This window comes from Rhineura floridana, chromosome 7 (assembly GCF_030035675.1).
Source record: "Rhineura floridana isolate rRhiFlo1 chromosome 7, rRhiFlo1.hap2, whole genome shotgun sequence".
NCBI lineage: Eukaryota > Metazoa > Chordata > Lepidosauria > Squamata > Rhineuridae > Rhineura > Rhineura floridana.
Window position 1 is genome coordinate 49,809,586 of NC_084486.1, and position 20,588 is coordinate 49,830,173.

Genomic DNA, 20,588 nt, shown 5'->3' on the forward strand with positions numbered 1-20,588 from the left:
CTCTTCTCTGTTATTCACGAAATTAACAGCTTATCTCTGTTTCTATTGCAAAAAGCTGTCCTGGAAGTGCATTCTAAAGATATAAACAGAAGAGGGATTTCTATTCCGAGGAGAAAAAAATAAAAAATATGAACTTTGGAACATTATATTGTCTGGGACTATTCTCTTTTTGGTCTATTTTATTTTGACGAATCTGCTTCTTCACGACGCCACTAACTGTTTTGATGCTGGGAACTAAATTTGTTTTGTATTCTTGAACATAGAGAGATAAGGCAGGCTGCTCTGTTTATACTGTGATGTCATCAAGCCTGGAATATTAACCCAATTGTTGCTGAAATAAGAAGTGGTTCTTCTTTATTTTTGTTTTGTTTTGTTTTCGTGGTTTTAAAAATGGCAATCAAGAAAGTGGCTGAGAATCTGGAAGTAATTATGTTTCAGAAAATAATGGATGAGATTGAGATAACGAAACAAACCCTGTGACAGGGCAGTAAGGAGCTGAAAATTGAACTGAGCAAAATGACGCAGGAGCTTAAAGAAATAGGGGATCCTGTGAGAGAGGAGAATGAGATCAGAGATGAGAAAAGAAAAAATAAAGGGAAGATACAAGCCCTGGAGATTGGAACAAATGTGGAATTGGAAAAAGATCTGGAGTTTATGGATATTAGAAATAAAATCTACTGTTTGGAATTTAACGTTATCTCTGAAGAAATTAATGAAGATATTAGAGATAAAGTTATCAATGGCTTGGATAATCTTCTGGACTGGAATGACGTGATGGAGCTTGATATAGAGAAAATCTATGGAATTAACTGCAGCCATGTGACAATGGAAAAATTCTCAAGAGATGAGCCAGTGCATTTTGTAAAAAAGAACAACAGAGATATGACTTTACAACAATATTTCAGCAACTTATTCAGAATCGATGGCAAGAAAATATTTGGGATAGAGGAAATTCCCATCAGACTCTTATTATATGACTATGGCTATGACAGCAAGATTATTATGGAATACTGATAATGGAAGATTGGACACTGAAATTACTGGACTTAACAGGACTATTGAAGATGGAAGATGGAATTAATATGGATAATGGAATAATGGCTATTGAAATTATTGGACTTAACAGATTTGATGAGATGGATTAATCGATATGTTTATTTGGACTATGGTTATGACAATAAGATTATTATTATTATTAACGGATTAATCGACATGTTTATTTGGAGAAAAATTGATAGATATATTTCTTAAAGAATTGAAACCTCTCTTTGACTTTTTGTGGAAAGAATAAAGTAATATCTATGAGATTTGATGATTAATTAAGATAACTACTGGAGGAAAGTGATTTTATAATATAATTTAAGAGACAGGATTGTTATATATTGTAGACCTATAACTGATCTGCGACAAATGGGAAGTCAACATTTTATTTTTTTGTTTAATCATTTTTGCTTTGTTTTGTTTTTTGTCTTTGAATGTTTTATGATTTTGTTTTGTTTGTTTTATGAAAATTTGAATAAAAATTATTGTAAAAAAAAAAAAAAAGACGCCCACAAACCGGTTCTGGCCACAGTCAAGAACATCGACCACAGGCCTTTCAGGCGTTTTCCTTCCTTCCGTTCTAACCAGCCCTTTCGAGGAACGCGGCTAGGAGGACGAGGCCGCGACTTCAGATCCTATGACCCCAACGCATTCAGGGGCTCCTGGAACCGACGCTTCCAGGGCAGAGGTCAGTACCAAGGGCGCAGGGGCAACTCATCGTCCTCATATAAGGGAGGCCCTCGCCTACACAAGTAGTATTAACACCCTCCCGATAGGTGGCAGATTACTTAATTTTGGAGATCGATGGCTGCGCCTTACTACGGTCTCCTGGAACAGGGACCTTTTCAGTTATGGCTATACCATAGAGTTCTGGGCAACCCCATCAGACAGATTCCACCTGTCTCCTTGCCCAAGGGCACCAGCCAGGCACAACATCATGCAGACAGCTATACACCACCTCTTGGACATAGCGGCAATAGAGCCAGTTCCCACAAATGAGAGGTCGGAAGGGGTGTACTCCCTCCTATTTGCTGTGCCAAAACGAGATTTATCATGGAGGGCGGTATTGGACCTCAAGTTTGTCAACCGTTTTGTAACATATCGCAGGTTCAAAATGGAATCACTCCATTCCATTACGGAGAGTCTGTATGAAGGAGACTTCCTGGCTTCTATCGACCTTAAGGAAGTGTATCTCCATGTGCCCATTTGCATAGCCCACAGAAAGTTTCTTCGGTTTGCTTTTGGCCACCAGCACTTTCAGTATAGAGCGATGCCATTCGGCCTCTCCTCTGATCCAAGAGTGTTTACCAAAGTGCTACTCATCCTAGTGGCTTACCTCCGGACCCAAGGGGTTCATATCTACCCATATTTGGATGATCTGCTAATATGGGCCAAGTCTGAGGAGCTGGCTCATCATCATTTAATGATCACCCTCAATGTTTTGCAGGCCTACGGCTGGCTTGTCAACTTCGGCAAAAGCCATCTCCAACCAACCCAACGCCTACTACATCTAGGGGCAATGTTGGACACCCTGCAGGCAATGGTCTTCTTGGCTCCAGATCGCATCACTGCCATCACAAGCATCGCAAGGTCCCTGATGCAACAAACATCCGCAGACGTCATGCTTCTCGCCAGAGCGCTCGGGATGTTTATCTCTACAATCCACATTGTGCCATGGGCTCGAGCCCACACTCGGCCCCTTCAAATGGATTCTGTTGCCTTTTCAAAAAGACATTGCCAGCTCCAACCATCGCAAAGTTCGTTTGAGCCCCGCACTGCGCCTCTCCTTCCGCTGGTGGACCAAGGTTCAACACCTCTCCAAGGGCACATTGTTCAGAGAACCCCGCAGAACCGTTGTAACCACAGATGCCAGCCTCATAGGTTGGGGAGCCCACTGCAACTCCCAGTACGTTCAGGGGGTTTGGTCCACCGCAGAGCAATCTCAAAGCATCAACTAGCTGGAACTAAAGGCTGTCCACTTAGCTCTACGTCATTTTCAGTCTCTGTTCCCTTTGCCTCATGTGCTCATTCGAACAGACAACACGTGTGTAAAATCACATTTGAACAGACAGGGGGGCACCAGGTCTCGTCCTCTGCAGGACTTAGCCTCCCTCATCTTTGTCTGGGCAGAACAACATCTACAATCCCTGAAAGCAGAACATCTCAGAGGGATTTGGAATGTGACAGCAGACTGGCTCAGCAGACAACAGGTCTTTCCGGGAGAATGGAAACTTCATCCAGCCATTTTCCATCGTCTCCAGTGTCGGTTCGGCGCCCTCTCAGTCGACCTGTTTGCTTCCAGTCGCAATTGCCAGCTTCCCAGGTACTTTGCCCGATACCTGGACTCAACAGCGGATGCTCTGATAACACCGTGGCCAGACGGTCTATTGTACGCCTTTCCTCCCATACCATTGTTAGCCAAAACCTTGAGGAAGGCACGAACCGAGAGGGCACAGCTGGTTCTGATAGCACCATTTTGGCCACGCCGACCGTGGTTCTCAGATCTTCTGGCAATGTCAATGATGGATCCTTGGACACTTCCAGTAAGGCCAGACCTTCTATCCCAGGGTCCAGTACTGCACCAGGACCCTACTTGGCTCAATCTAACAGCGTGGCGTTTGAACGGGGACATTTGAGGTCAGCTGGACTGTCTGACGCTGTGATTGATATTATGTTGGCCTCGAGAAGACCATCTACCACTCGTATTTATCAACATACCTGGGTGGCTTTCTCCAAGTGGTGTCAGTCCCACCACCATGATCCATCCCAGGCCACTGTGCATCAGGTGCTCCAATTTCTCCATAGCGGCTTTATGATGGGACTTCGACCCAACACTCTACGTCGACATGCGTCCACTCTGTCGTCCATTCTCTCAGTGTCCTCTCCTGGAGATCATATTTCCTCACATCCGTTCATCAAACGTTTTTTGAGGGGAGTCGCCCTACGTTCTCTGGCTGTTGTCCATCGGTTCCCTTCATGGAGTTTGCCGAAAGTTCTGCAGGCTTTGCAACGCCCTCCGTTTGAACCCATCAGGACTGTGCCCTTACGTATACTGTCCTTCAAGGTCTTGTTTCTGATCGCAATCACATCTGCCAGACGCGTTTCAGAGTTGGGCGCATTGTCTTCTGCTCGACACCTCTGCGTCTTCCATAAGGACTCTGTTGTGCTGAAGACTGATCCTTCCTTCCGTCCCAAGGTCGATTCAGTTTTTCATTGCAACCAGGACATTGTTTTGCCTTCCTTTTGCCCGAATCCTACCCATCCTCTCGAAAAGGCTTGGCATTCGTTAGATGTCCGGAGGGCTCTCAAGACCTACCTGTCTAGGACCCAAGAGATTCGACGAACGGAGTCTCTGTTTGTATCCTTTCATCCAAGGTCTATGGGACATAAAGTTTCCAATCCTACTTTATCCTGTTGGTTAAGGGCATGTATTACTTTAGCATATGAGTCTCTGAAGCTGTCAGTTCCAGCTAGTATAACGGCTCATTCTACCAGGTCAGCTGCCACTTCGGCTGCTTTTGCCACTAATGCTCCTGTTGCTGGTATTTGTAGGGCTGCAGTCTGGTCTACCCCACACTCGTTTATAAGGCATTATAAAATTGATCGTTATGCCTCTGCTGACGCATCTTTCGGCAGATGAGTGTTGCAACAGGTTTTTAATGAGGATTAACACGTGGGTGGTCCCTCCCTGTATGGGCTGCTGTGGTACATCCCGCTGTGATGGCTGGACTCATAGGGAAAATGGACCATTGGTCTCACCTGAAGGGTGATTTTCCTATGAGTACGGACATCACGACCCTCCCAGTTGGAGGATGACTATATATTTTCTAATGTATTATATGTTACTGTTACGCTATTATATTTAAATTTAAGACTGAAGTCAAGACTTCTAGTTCTGTTATACCGCTATGTTGGAGTCATGTTACTATGCATGGTACTATTGTGTTATTTTCCTGCTGCCAGGCCGGTTGGCCTTGTTCTTGTATTTTTAGATATTTCTCCTTAGACTCGCTGCGAATGAACTGGAGAGTGGGAGGGGCCTGTCGCCCCTAGTCTTGACTTCAAAGACATTCTTGCCTTCGCACGATAGGTGGAGCTAAAACCCGCTGTGATGTCCGTACTCATAGGAAAATCACCCTTCAGGTGAGACCAATGGTCCATTCATTAACACTGTGAATAAAATTGGTGGTTTTCTAAGGAGTGAATATTATTGAAAAATATTTTCGTGCCCAAAAGTTTAGACAGAGCACTTATGTATGTATATATATTTCTATTTTACATACGTGGTAGCTAGCAAAACACCTTTGGGGCAAAACACCTTAAATTTTTTTTTTAATGTTTTTTTTAATGTTCACCGCCCAGAGAGCTGTTGCTAGTCGGGCGGTATATAAGCTTAATTAAATAAATAAATAAATAAATAAAATCTGCTCAATGGGAATGCTTCAGACAGATTGTCTAGTTTTCCCATGGCAGTAAGTGATCAGACATATGAGATAGTTCTAAGATTTTAGCTGTTGTGGGAATATTGCTGAATAAGCCACACACTAAAAAACAAAAAAATAACCCACCTTATTAACTTCATTAGGACACATGTCCAAAAAACTGCAGTGGTCATTCCTATGTAAGAAAGAGTTGGCTTGGATCAGTTATGTTTCCTTTCTCTACTCTTCTGGAACAATCAAAGGTAATGAAGAAGAAACACACTTTTAAAGATTTTGTATCTAATATAACCCCAGGTAAGAGTAGCTTTTAAAATAGCAAGATTTCAGCCATATCTTCAGATTTTTGGACTCGTGCCTTATTACTTGCATTTGCTTCTAGCAATAGTATAACAGTGTATGTATTCACAGATCTGTGGTACATTTCAAGTAAATATGCCACCAGTTTTACTTGGATATACTTGGAGTAAGACATATGTACCTCCCAAAGAAGAATGTCATGGGCAGAACTTGAAGGAATATACCTTTTTAACCATCTTTGCCACTATTGAACCTCAACTATCTTCTGCTGAAAATAATTTAGAATCAGATAAGGTTGGCCTTTATTCTTATCCATTTAATAAATAGGTTAATTTAAAAATAATATTTTAATCTACGTTTGGATGAAATTGTTCTTTTGAAATTTAAAAATATAATCTCAGATTTAGGTATGTTTTTAGTTTGTAGATCATGAAGATGAAACACTGTTGCAAAGAGCATACATATTTAAGCAAACGTGCAAAGCATTGTTTCCAAAGAGGAGAATAATAACCGCAGTTTTTAACAATCAAGGAAGAAATATTTTAGTAACAAAGTACATTACTTCTTTGAATCCACCTCAGCTATTACTAGATATATATCCTGATGAGCCTAACTCAGCATCCGTAAGTATGGAATATTTATCACAGAACAAGCACATTCAAATTTAATGAAACTTTTCTTTGACATACTTTTAAGTAAATTTAGGCTGCAATCCAATACACGCATACCTAAGAGTAAGTCCCATTGAACCCAATAGAGCTTACTTCTGAGCAGACATGTATTGGATTGCACTATCATTTCCTATTGTTGTTGGTCTGCGAACTAGAGATAATTCTTTCACAAAGAATGTAAAAAGTGCAAGACAATGAATTAACTATTGTTTGATGCTTTTAAAAACTCAAAATATAATAATGTCAGGTGGATTATTTTAATATGTATTTCTCGGATAGATTTGTTCCTATTTGTTTTGTAGGATCTTATATCACGATTTGTGTCTTTAATTCCTTGCATATCAGAGACTGTGGATGAAAATGATGATGTTGATCTTTGGATGACATCAGAGGTATACTAAATTTTAAAGTCTCACTGCTGTGGTGATTTTTAATTTTATTCTATTGAGTTTTTAAAAATGTAAATTACATTTCTTACCTATCCTGAAAATACTTGTATTGAAAAGCAGGGTATAAATGTGACTGTAGTTTTGATGTTTATTTAAGTCTGAATGAATAATATCCCTTAAAATGTGTGTAATAATACTCTTTGAAATGTTACTGCAGTTCAATACCTTAAAATCTGAGGATCTTCTAACCCTCAGAAGTGAATTGGGATGGGGGACAGAAGCTAAACTGACAAAAGTAGCAAGTCGCCAGACCTGGGTAGCTTTCATGCAAATATTCAGAAATGAAATTCTTTAACCATGAATATTTATGGACACTAAAATCAGTCTCCCTGCCAGAGAATTAGCACTGGCCGATATTATACCATTAAAAAAAAAGATTCTAAGAGAAAATTACAGATCTGCATCTATTCCAGTTAAAATGATAGAAAGTATTATTAAAGCAAGAATTGTTTAAAAAGTAAACAAATAAGAGACACTCTGAAATGGTGTTGAAAAGCAGAGTTCAGAAAAATCAGGCGGGGGCATCTTCCATGTGTATGGAATGCTTTTCTCAGATATCTGTCAATTCCCCTCCTCACATATTCTACAGCATTACAGAGGGTCCCCCTACTCTCCAGATTGGATTTTCAAGGAGGTATCTTGCTTCCCAAGCTGTATAGGGCTTTGTATACCAGCACCTTGAACTAAGGTTGTTTAATTATTTATATTATTTATATAATTATATGTTCAAATATAGTAGTAGAATAAATACATTTAACTTCTGAGAGCCTTGTGATGCTTTGCTATTTGAAGTTACAGTTTTTAAATAATATATATGCTGCTATTTCTAAACTTCCTCATGGCAATGTCACTGTAGTGTCATTTTGTGGGAAGATGAAAAATACATCAATTGCTTTTTTAAATGTATGGTCTTATATTTCTCATAGTATTGCCTGAAACTTGGTATTGGTAATAAGGAAGAGCATGCAGTGCTGCTATGTAACTACTTTCTGCATATTGGGAAAAAAGCATGGGTACTGTTGGGAACATCTGTGTTAGAAGTAAGTCTAGCATATTTAAATCCTTGTTTGTGTAATTCAGGGGTTGGCAACTTTTTTGCTCTCGGTTCAGTGCAGATCAGTACTGAGAGAATCAGCTGCAGTAGGCAACCATAGAGGATGCAAGGTAGAACACTGAGTAGATGTTCTACCTGGCATGCCTGTGTCCAGAAGAAGAAAGACATGAAAGTAACAGTGGGCAGGAGTGGCAAGGTCAGTGCTGAGCCCATGGCTGCAAGAAAGAATGCAGACCAGTGCAGTAAAGTATGGATGGGCAGAGAAATCTATTCACTGACTTTATCAGTGTCATCGGAAAATTCGAAAGTAGCAGGGGTAATTCATTGGCAGGAGGCAACTGGCAAGTCACATAAAAGAAGATGGGCTGCAGGTTGCATATATATGTTATAATTCTTCCCAAAAATATAAACCACATAATGCATGCATGCTTAACTTTGGATCACCTATAGGCATTGTCATAGCAAGAAAAGCATGAGAATATATGTCAGTATTAAAAGAAATAGCAAGACACAAGAAACGTCATTGCAGAGTTTAAGGAAAAAACGTTGTAGGATAGGTTATTTCAAAACCCTGTTTAATTGAAATGCAGTATTATCTTTGATATTAGATTATCAATCATGTGTGATCCTTAATATGTTATATTATTGATTCAATTGTACCCATGAAAATAAATTCTAAATATTATTTGTTTTAAATGTATATTGTTCATTACTGAGGAATAGTTTCACACCTCTATCCCATTGTCTTGAAGTAACGTGGCCCCAGTTTTTCTTGTCAAGCCAAGTATTTATGAGAATAAGGATCATAGGATGATTTCTAAAAAAACCAAATTGCTATCTAATCACTAGACTTTTATCTGTGTATTAGAGAGTATAAGGAATAAATATAATATATATTTTTCTATATTTGGAAAAGAATGAAAACAATACTCTTAACCCAGAACTCAATAGTAATTTTGTTTTGTGATGTAAAAAATAAAATAAACAAGGAAGATAGAAATATATATTTATTTACAGTGGTCAGATCGCTAGAAAAGACAATAATGCTGGGAAAAACAGAAGGGAGTAGAAAAAGAGGAAGGCCAAACAAGAAATGAATTGATTCCATAAAGGAAGCCACAGACCTGAACATACAAGATCTGAACAGGGTGGTTCATGACAGATGCTCTTAGAGGGCACTGATTCATAGGGTCACCATAAGTCATAATTGACTTGAAGGCACATAACAACAACAAAAACAGTGGTCAGAATGGCATTAAGTCAAAAGCAGAAACAGAGAGCCTCTATAATTAAGAGAATGGTAAAATAGAATCGGGGGTATACATACTGAAACTGACAGAGACTATTAAAATAGAGAAGACTGACAAGAGAGTAAAGGTTTTATTTAAAAATGGTCATTGCTTATCATGTGTTACTGAAGTGGTTTCCAGCTTTTTTCCCCAGGAACCAGTTGAAAATTGCTGAGCGTCTTTGCAGACCGCAGAGGAATTTCTCTGCCTGTTGCAGCACTTGTAATGTACTGTGCTGGATGCTGGATGATTTTTCGTTGTGTTTTTATTGCTTTATTTCTGCTCCTACATATTGTATTCCATAGAATTCAAATTGTAACACAATAAAATACAATATAACAAATAAAAGAAGCAATTAAAATACAATTAAAATCAATATGAATAGTTAATTTTATGGATGTGCCAATGTAAACCACCAATCCACAGATACACCACAGACCACTGGTGGCCCACAGACCACATTTTGGGAACCTCTGTATTATTGTAGTAACAAAGTGCAAGATAATGTGCAACTTTACAGCCTTTTGGAGTTTTGTAATAGATTCAATTATAATTGTTTATTATTTCCTTTCTCCTTTGCCTCTATTATAGGCATAGAAATTAAAGGTGATACATTGCTTTATGTATTACAGTATTTTTATTATTTGTTATAGTAAACCACTGTCAAGTTGTATTGTACAGTTTCACTTGTCATAATAATAATAAAACTGGCAGAATCTTTTGCTAATATAGGGGAAAGTAGCTTACGTAGCAACACAGGACAATGGAGAATATTTTTTGTGGAATCCACTGAGTGGCCAGTGCTATAAGCAATTTGATGCATTTTGCCCCCTACAGAGTGCTGATTGCTTAATAAGCTGGGAAAATGTAAGTATTTATAATTACATTGAATGGAAAATTATAATATATTGCTCCCTACTTTCCCAAGCGGTGGAAAGTTCCAGTGGTGGAACGTTCCATATACATTGTTGGATTTAATTTTTGTTGGACGAGAAAGAGATTTCTGGTGTGTTTATAATATTTTTTTTCTGTACAATAATGTAACTAGAACAAAGCGAAGGGGAATATACTCCTCTAAGCATCAAATTCTCAGAAAGCAACTTGTATAGTCCCCCCCCTTCTGCTGTGTTTGTTTCCAGCTGTTTCCAGTTAGAAAGCTCTCAGGCAGCATTTTTTTCTCTCCTTTAAATTGGCTATCAATTTTAGATGTTTCTCCTCAACTGAAGTAGTGTTGCCTTCTCCAGGTTGTGATAGGTATTACATTTTAAAAGCGTGAGAGTGATTCACAGCTATCAGGAAATCACCTCCTGGCAATAACTCTTATCCTGGACTATTAACCAGCCATTATCCCAACAAAAGGATGGTCACCTCCCAGCATATATATTGTAACTGTATGTTGGCTGCGTCCAAAGCTCTGAAGGCTCTAATGTGCACACAGACGTCTGTGCAATTAGGACTTAATCCATGGCAACACATGCAGCAGTCTTGACATTAAAGGGTGGGACAGCCACTCTTTATGCAGAACACCATGTTAAAATTGGAGCCCCTGCATTTTGTATAAAATCCAGTTTGTTTTTTATTAAAAAGAATTTCATTTATAATTGTTTTCCATGATGTATCCCAAAGAGATCTACAATATAATAAAAACATATATAAAACAGGCAACTTACTGACTTTCTGGACCCAAAAACCACTTGCCCACAGAACTTTCATTTTGCCAGGATTCAGGTTCAGTTTATTGACCCTTATCCAGCCCACCACTGCATCCAAACACAAGCCCAGGGCCTGCTCAGCTATTTCAGATTCAGATATTACAGGGAAATAGAATTGGGCAACATCAACATACACCTTGCTCCAAATCTCCTAATGATTACTTCCTATGGTTTCATGTAGATGTTAAATAGCATTAGAGATGATATGGTATCCTGTGGCACCCCAAGCCCAAGAGGGAGAAACACTCATCCAATGCTACTTTCTGGAACTGCCCCTGGAGATAAGGTCAGAGGCACTGAAGAACAGTGCTGTCAGTACCCATCTCCCATATACAGTCCAGGAGGATACTATGGTTGATTGTATCAAAAGCCAATGAGAAATCTAGCAAGAGCAACAGGGTCACACTCCCTCATCCCTCTCTCAGTAGAGGCCATGCATCAGGGTCACCAAGGCAGATTCAGTTCTGAACCCGGGTCTGAACCCAGACTGGACTGGGTCTGGATAATCAGTTTCCTCCAGGAATGCCTGCAGCTGTACTGATACCTTGCCCAGTGGGGGATGTATTTGAGACCATGTGGTAGTTGTTAAATACCATTGGGTCCAGGATGGGTTTTTACAGGAGTGGCCACACTTTAATGTCCTTCAAGATGGCAGGAACCGCCTGATCACACTAAGACCTGTTCATCACACCCTGAATCCACCCAGGCATGCTCTCCTGGGTAGCTTTAATCAGCCATGAAGGGCAAGGGTCAAGAGGGCACATCATTGGGTACATAACCATAAGTGCCCTGTCACAGTGGAAGTTGGTCCACTAGGGCTACTGGGGTACAGCCCTTCCAATGAGGATGTAAAGCAATTTTGATCCCCCCAACCCCCCCAAAGCTACACACTCTTTCCTGTCCCCCACACATTTTTTCAATTTCTTGAATTTACCCTAGTTTGTGAAAGCATTTCTGTCAATCTCCTGTTCTCTGACCAATCAGCTCTCTGCACCACTCAGCCAATCCTAATCCAAAAGTATAGCTATGGCAAAGAGTTCCTTTCCAGGCCTGCCTGCTTGCCAGCCCTACTAGGAAGGCTCCTATTCCATCTATTGTTATGAGGCTTATCCAGCACAGGCAATATAGCAGATTATGGAGGAGTATAGCAAATCAGGACTGCTTCAAGAACAGCCCAATGTGATAGCCTTAGCCTATATCAGAAACATACATTTGTTCTGAGCATGCTCAGAGCTCTCTCCCTGAAGGCCAGCTCTCCTCATTAGTAACCAGAGAAGCAACCGGAATTGTTTCCTACTTTGAGGAGCTTTTTTTGTTTAGTTTAATATTTTTGCCACCTTGCTAGAGATACTGAGAATACTGAGAAATACTGTCTCTTTCTACAGTAAATATCTATTTTTTACTTATAATTTTGCATTTATTTTGTGGTAATTGGAAGAAGAAATAGTGGATGGCTTGTGTATGTGTTGCAACAAACTGTATTAACCATTTCCCTACATTCACTCATTAAAAGCTGGGTGGAGCAGGGCAGGTTAATCTCAGCCCCTTGGAGTTCCAGAGTATTTTCTAGAAAAGGTGTGTTGATCTGCTTCCAACAAATCTCTCTCCTAACTTAAATTCAGAATATTTTCAATGTAGAGGAATGGAGAAAAATACTGGCGTTATTTCTAGCTTGTTTTTTAGGAGGTTTTATCAGTGATTTCTATACTTGCCTGGATATGATTCCACATCCTTCCCCAATCCTAGAATATATTCTCCCTAATCTCAGACATAACAGAGGCTGATTATGATTAGTCTGGTATGATGTACTCTGCACATGAACAGAGATGATTACTTTACATTTTCAGGACTGAGCCATGCATTACAAAAATGTTCTGCTGTGCTCTGTTGTGCCTTGGTTCAAATGAAACATTTTTGTGTATTGGTTGGAATACTTTGTTCTTGTAATATAGAGAAAAAAGTGTTTTGGATAATGAAAAGTTAAATTGATTTTTGAGGGGAGGAAAACTGTATGCACCTGGAAGCAAGTGTTCCTCACATTTTAAAAGTTTGTGTGTGTTTAGGTTTTTGGCAATGGATGCGTAGGTGTAATCAATACATGAGTTCAAAAACTTATGTTATACGGTATGGCTTAATTTCTAAATAAGAGGTGTAGAATCAATCTTGTCTGAAAATCATACTTGGCCCTCTTACATGGAAGTTCTTACACTCCATATAATTGATATATGTTTTAGTGAGGAGACAGTGGCACTCTAACAACATGTGTAAGGGCACACTTTCCTAAATAATTGCTGTATAAATCCTATTGTGATAAAAACCGCAAGGTTAAAAATTGAAGCCCTGCCAAAGTCAAAATTTTACCAGCCACCACCGCTCTGTCAGCATCATCGGGCTGCAAAAACTGAAATGGATAAAAATAATAATGCCAAAGAGAAAGCTGTGTGTTATTTATGGGACTGGGGAGCCGAAAAGCAAAGGGGCAATATTATCTACCTGCCTCCCCATCTGCTCCCAGGGGTAATACAGGCCCTGGTCTTCTCTCGCCTAGACTACTGTAATGCGCTCTATGTGGGGTTACCCTTGAAAACGGTCCGGAAATTGCAACTGATACAGAATGCGGCGGCACGTTTGATTAAGAACAGCCGCCGCTGTGATCATATCACTCCGGTGTTGATAGATCTACACTGGCTACCAGTTGTTTACCGGGCCCAATTCAAGGTGTTGGTATTGACCTTTAAAGCCCTATACGGTTTTGGCCCAGTTTATCTGAAGGAGCCCCTCCAGCATCACCAATTATGCCGCCTGACGAGATCAGCCGCGCAAGACCTTCTCTCGGTCCCACCAGTTAGGACAGTGGGGCTGGTGCGGACCAGAGAGAGGGCATTTTCGACTGTGGCCCCCACCCTCTGGAATTCCCTTCCTTTCGATCTTCGCCATGCCCCTTTCCTGATAGGTTTCCGCCGGGCCTTGAAAACCTGGCTGTTCAGGCAGGCCTACGGGACCTTTGGGGTGGTTTAGTTTTAATACTGATATTATTAATTATTATTATGATTTTTGTGGTTTTATTGTATTTATTGATGAAATTGTATGTCGCCTAGAGTGGCCGTTGATTCGGCCAGATAGGCGACTCAGAAATAAAATTTATTATTATTATTTATTATTATTATTATTATTATTATTATTATTATCACATCAATGTATCAACTGAAACTGAATGTCTAAAAGTCAGTGATTCTTTATTTAAATTGGTTGTTAAACATGTTCATACTTTAAAGCTACAACTTTCTTCCTGTTTTCTGTCTTGTAATTTTGAGGGAACTGGTAAACACTTTTTCTCATAGTAAACATTTCTCTGATTTTCTGAATGATAATATTAGGATGTTAGAATTTTTTTTGTTGTACAATGATTTTTTTCAGATTGTATATTTTGTTTTAATGTTTTGATAGGTATGGTTCAACATACAGCAGAACAGTTCACCAATGTGTGTCAGTTTTGATATTTCAAAGGAAAGCTTTTGGAAACAATTCCTCCCATACAATGCTCAGTATTTAAAAATACAGACTGTACAGGTAAGGAACATTTCAAAACATACCTACATCATAAGTGATTTACCAAGTGGGGTTGAGTTGCATCAGTAGCTTTCCTTAACAAAAAGAGGAAAGGTGAGGGGGCAGGGAGATCAGGCCTACATGAGTGCACCAGTGAAAGGGACAAATTGCTCTGCTAATGCGCTTGCACAAGCCCAGTCCCTTCACTCTTCTGTCTCCTGGTAAGTCGTTGCTGCCTGGAGAAAGTTGAAGGGTAGAACATGGAACTGACTGATTTACAGGAATATCAGAGTTGGTACAATAGAATCACATGACATAGAAGCTGAATTTGATACATACGCAATCTCTGATTAGTAGAAAAATAAAAAGGGACATCCTTCAAATGTACCCAAAATAGTAAAGGTAGTTTCCCATATGCTGGATAACTGAAACCTCATAACAGTGTTTACCTCATCATAGTAACTACCAAGACAGCAGCAGGCAGACTGCCTCTGCTGTGCAGAAAGGTTCAGCAGAAGCACCCAAGGAAGGTAGTCTTCAACACCCTTCAAGCTATTTTCAGGTCAGTATAGAAGACACAATTGATTACTACTTAATAGAGACCATCATAAGATGGAATATTGGATTGTGGAAGTTCTGCTACCACATTGCAAAATTAGCTTTGAGACATGCATCTAGGAACATTGGTGCCCTGATGGGTGACCTTTATCAGGAGGACAGGGGAAGTGTGATCTTGTTGTTATTATTTGATTTCTCAGCAGCTTTTGATACCATTGACCTTGGTATCCTTTTGAGCTGACGTAGTGAGATAGATATCAGAGGCACTGTTTCACAGTGGTTCTAATCCTATCTCCAGGCTTGTTTTCAGAGAATAGCACTGGGTGATTGCCTTTCAGCCCCCTGGCACTTGTGCTGTGGGGTGCTGCAGGGTATCATCTTGTCCCCAATGCTGTTTAACATCTATATGAAGCCCTTGGGAGTGGTCATCAGGAGATCTGGGGTGAGATGTCAGTAGTACACTGATGGTACCCAGCTCTAGTTCTCTGTAACATCAATTAGGAGAGGCTGCGCAAGTCTGGGACTACTGCTTGGACTCAGTGGTGGATTGGATGAGGGCCAATAAACTGAGTCTGAATCCTAGCAAGAAGGAGGTGCTGTGAGTTGGTGGTTCCCAAATTTGAATGATTGGTCAATTGTCTGCTTTGGATGAGGTCATACTCCCTCTGAAAGAGCAGGTTTGTAGTCTGGAGATGCTCCTGGATCCATCTTTGTCACTAGAGGCCCAGTGGCTAAGAGTGCCTTTTACCAGCTTTGGCTGGTAAGACAGCTGCGGCCATTTCTGGACCAGGATAGCCTGATCATTGATGTCCATGCACTGGTAAATTCCAGGCCGGATTATTATTATGTGCTCTATATGGGGCTGCCCTTGAGATTGTTCCAGAAGCTGCAGCTGGTGCAAAATGAAGTAGCACAACCACTCACTGGGGCAGGGTATCACCAACATGTCACCCTGCTGCTGAAAGAATTGCACTGGCTGCCCATTAGCTACTGGGCTAAGTTCAAGATTTTGGTTTTGGTATACAAAGCCCTATGCAGCTTGGGACCAGGATACCTGAAATATCATCTTACCCCTTATATAATCAGTTGATCACTGTGTTGTGCAGGTGAGGGCCTCCTGCAGATACTATCTTATCAGTATGTCTGTTCTGCAGAACATAGGAAACGGACCTTTAGTGTTGTAGCACCAACACTTTGGAATTCCCTCCCCTTAAATATTAGACAGGCACTATCTCTGTTATCTTTTCGGCACCTACTGAAGGCCTTCCTCTTTCAACAAGCCTTTTAAGGAGAGACCTTATCCCAGTCTGTATCTGTGTTGGAATTGCATTTTAACATGTTTTTAAAGCTGTTTTTAAGATACTTTGTTTTAACTAGTTTTTAAAGATGGTTTAATATGTTTTTCCGGTTGTTTTGTTTAAATGTCTTAAAATATTTTGTTTTTAAGATGTTTTAGAGTGCTTTTAGTGTTTTTATTTGCCACCTTGGGCTCCTTCTGGGAGGAAGAGCAGGATATAAATGAACAAACAAACATGAATCTATGCTTTCAGAGTACAAGGTGAATTTACTAGTGTATATATAGATAACCCATAGTATTTCACTGTATTTATTTAACAAGTTTTATAGACCACTTAATAAAAAAATCAAAGTGGTTTACATAACATAGTATAAAATAGTCATAAGAAAATCCCAGACTATGGTCTGAAGACGCATGAGGCCAACACCCTGCTGAAGCTAAGCAGGGTCAGGTCTGGTCAGTGCTTGGATTGGAGACTGCCTGGGAACCATATGTAAACTGCCTTGGGTTTCTATCATGAAAAGAAAGGCAGGGTATAAATGTAATAAATAAATAAATAAAATATCAGTAACATAAATAGACTTTAAAATATGTAGACATAATCTATCTACATAAATATAGACTTTTAAGGTTTTTTTTAGGAGGAAAGAAACATGCAGCCTCAGCAATCTCGTGGTAGCTGGCTAATCTAATTATCCCTCACAGTGGGAAAACAGATGAGAGTTGCAGTTAGTGGTAGAAGTATATTGTCAGTTTTATGTGTGTTCTCACTAAATCCTCCATCAATGCTACACTTCTCTTGTGCATGAAAGATGATCTCAGGTGGGTAACTATCTCCACCTAGCAGCTGAAGGCAGAAAGACCACTTTTCAATTTGCTGAGACTTCCTGCTTTCCCTGGCTACATGCCACAGTTCTCTTTCTGTCTTCACCAAAGATGGTTGATTCTGCTCTCTGCTTACCTTTGGTTCAGGCCTATATTTGGTTCTGTGTTTATTGTGTCCTTTATTTTCTCATTTTTTCTATATGTTTGGTCAGTGTAATTCCTTCGTTAAAAAAAAAGGAACCTGTTTGTTTTCCACCTTTGTTTGCTACTAACCCATGCCCCCCCCATCTCTGGAGCAGCCGCAGCTCTGTAGGTGTTCCACCACTAAGCGCCCTGCCTTCACCAGACTGAACTCGCCTTCCCCCCCATCTCCAGAGCGGCTGCAGCTCCGTGGACACTTCAGTGCCAGATGTCCAGGCACTCAAGTCTTCAGCAGGCTACTATCTTCTCTAGGCTTTGCTCCCCTCACCTTCTCGAGAGCAGCCAGTTTCATCCCCCTGCCTCTAGAGTGGCCACAACTCGGTGAACTTTTTGGCGCCAAGCGCTCAAATATCTCTCCTGCTCACCCCTTTCTCCCGTAAGGCCCACCGAGCCTATTGTTTTTCACCAAAAAACCCAAACCACTATAGCCACCAACAGCTCTGGCCTCAGCGCTATTGTAGCCCATGTCAATTTCCAGCCACCAGTGACCACCATTTTACAGAACCCATTGATGGAGGCGGTCCAGCCTGCCCCTCCACCAGCAGGCACAAGGGTGCTGAGGCAGTTTTGTCAGTGGCAAGTAGGGTGGCTACTGTGGATGCAAGCTTCATCAGTTCATTGCACCCTGGCTTGTATATGAATCGGTGGGAATGGGGCAGGGTGGAAGAGGGGTCTTTGGGTGCTTCTGCAGGGATCTCTGAGAGAAATCTGGGCAGTGCCAGGGAAGACACCATTTTGTCTGAAAATCATCATGGGTCAGAAGGTTTTCACAGCATTTCATGTAGATCCCAGAGGGACCAGGAGCCCCTTTCAGATGGAGAAGAGAGAATAAGAGCTATATTCTCTGCTAGGTCTTCCCCTGATTAATGTTGGAGGTTTCAGGCTTCATCTGTATCTCAGCCACCCTCTCAAGATGTGCAAATGGCACATTCAGCCCAGGTTACTCATTCAGCACTACTTGTGGACTTACCCAGGGACCTGACAGTTCCCTCTACCAGGCCTTCACAAGGGGCTAGTCCTTTGCAGCAGCCTGTAGGCCATGGGCAATTATATAATCATTGTAATGCAATTATATAGCCACCTTAGGAATGGAGATTTGTAAATGGAAGCTTGTATTGCTTCCTTCTCAGGCTTTAGCACCTGTAATAAATTAGCATTTTAGTGTTCTCCTGACAGCTTGATGAGATAGGTCAAGAAACGGTCAATGTATAACTCAGCCCGTAGTTCACCTGGTCCTTATTTGGGAAGCTAACAAGTTGGCCTTAGTGGGGAGGGGTGTGGCCGTTTGATACACTGCCAAGGATAGCAGCTCTAAATCTTATCTAAAAGAGCTAATGAGCTAACACTGCCAAGAGAGAGTAGCTTTCAGAGGTCAAGATGATCTGCAGGCTAGTAGTCTTAATTAGCATAATGTCTTCTCACTTTGAATGTAATCAATCAAGTATTATGATGCTTCAGATCAAATGCTGTGATGCTTCTAAGATAGTAGCCATAATTTGTTATCCATAGAATTGCTTTGATGCCTAGCCTGATATAGAATAATTAATCATGTATTCTGCCAAGCAGTGATGATCTGATGTAAGATAGCAACTAATCATGTATTTGTCACCATTGTGCCTTGCCAAAGATTTTGCTATATAAGTCACTCTTGTTGCTCAGTTCGGTGTTCAGACTGGTCAACATTCTATCTTTTTGGCACCTTTTGAAGACTCCTCTTTCAACAAAGTTTTTAAGTTGAGACCTACCCCAGTCTGCTTCTGTTTTAGAATTGCTTTTAATATGTTTTCTTTAATAATATGTTTTTAACTCTTTTTTTGTTTTTGAAGATGTTTTTAAAGCTTTTTAAAAATGTTTCTAATGTTGTTTTGTTTTAATGTATTTTAAGGTCTTTTTATGATGTTTTAAAGTGTTTTTAGCATTTCTGCCTCTCTGGGCTCCTGCTGGGAGGAAGGGCGGGATATAAATCAAATAATAAAATAAATAAAATAAAATCTGTTGTCTGCCCTCAGGGTATTCACAGAGATAGTGGGTGTGCTGGTGGCGTTCCTCAGACTGAAAGGGATTCACATGTATTGCTATCTGGATGACCTCTTAATTCGGTCCCCCTCTCTGCAAACTCCTGGGACGATCTCTACATGATGTTAACATGCCTGAAAGATCATGGTTTCATAGTCAACCATGTCGAGAGCCAGTTAGCTCCATCTCATCACACTGTGTGCTTGGGAGCAATAGACACAGAACTAGGGGTTATAGCCTTATCACAGGACAGAGTGAACAAATTACAGGCAGTGATACTATCCATTCTTTCTCTTCAGTCAATAGACCTTATGCAATTGGCAGCAGCATTGTGGTTGATGGTTCCAACATTTCAGACAACCCCCTGGACACAGCATCACTCCTGACCACTTCAGTGGGCACTAGTACCGCTTCAGAATGACATTGCTGCTAGATGCCATTGTCAAATAGTGCTTACTTCGTTGGTTCACTGGTCCCACATGGTGGGTACACAAACCCAATCTGCAGAAGGGAATTCCTCTTCAAGATCCTCCATGGTCAATCATCATGTCAGATGCCTGACTGGCTATCTGGGGAGCCATATGTGAGGGGAAGATAGTGCAGGGGTTCTGGTCAGTGGAGGAGGCTGAACTCCCTATCAGTCTCCTGGAGCTCCAAGCAGTCCATCTGGCATTGAGATATTTTGCCATGCTGAGACCATTGAGGGCGGTGCTTGTCAGAACAGACAATGTGACTGCAAAGGCCCACATGAATAGGCAGGGAGGGTACATGGTCAGCTCAACTTCAGCAGGAGGCCTCAAACTTTTTCAGTGGGCGGAGACCCATCTGGACTCCATTACAGTGGAATATCTGAAAGGCAAAGACACTGTTTGAGCAGATTGGCTGAGCTGGGAGCACGTATAGCAAAGGGAATGGAAGGTTCACCCAGAAGTTTTTCAAGAGGTTATGACTCACTTTGACAGAGTGTGAGTAGATCTGTTTGCCTCCCACATCAACTGTCAGATCAGGAGATTCTTCTCCTGCTATGCCTCTCCATCAGCGGAGGCAGTAGATGCTTTCATGTCCCTTGGCCCCCAGGATGCTTGTACGCCTTTCCTCCAGTTCCAGTCCTCTCTAAGGTTCTCCAAAATATCCATGATGAGTTGGCAACAGTCCTCCTGGTGGCCCCATTCTCGCTGTGGAGACAA

The 20,588-nt window shown here is 40.9% G+C and overlaps 1 protein-coding gene across 10 annotated transcripts in view; it reads left to right on the forward strand.

The window, feature by feature from the left end:
* Window positions 1–20,588, forward strand: part of CC2D2B (coiled-coil and C2 domain containing 2B) — a 156,351-nt gene that overhangs the window by 115,304 nt on the left and 20,459 nt on the right. For 7 of the 10 annotated variants that reach the window (XM_061635554.1, XM_061635564.1, XM_061635558.1 and 4 more), the window contains 7 exons: window positions 5,627–5,725; window positions 5,892–6,074; window positions 6,200–6,403; window positions 6,754–6,843; window positions 7,827–7,940; window positions 9,976–10,110; window positions 14,403–14,525. In XM_061635554.1, coding sequence (XP_061491538.1) covers window positions 5,627–5,725; window positions 5,892–6,074; window positions 6,200–6,403; window positions 6,754–6,843; window positions 7,827–7,940; window positions 9,976–10,110; window positions 14,403–14,525 — 948 coding nt within the window. The remainder of the gene's footprint in view (window positions 1–5,626; window positions 5,726–5,891; window positions 6,075–6,199; window positions 6,404–6,753; window positions 6,844–7,826; window positions 7,941–9,975; window positions 10,111–14,402; window positions 14,526–20,588) is intronic. The other 3 variants (XM_061635556.1, XM_061635555.1, XM_061635561.1) reach the window with 3 other exon arrangements.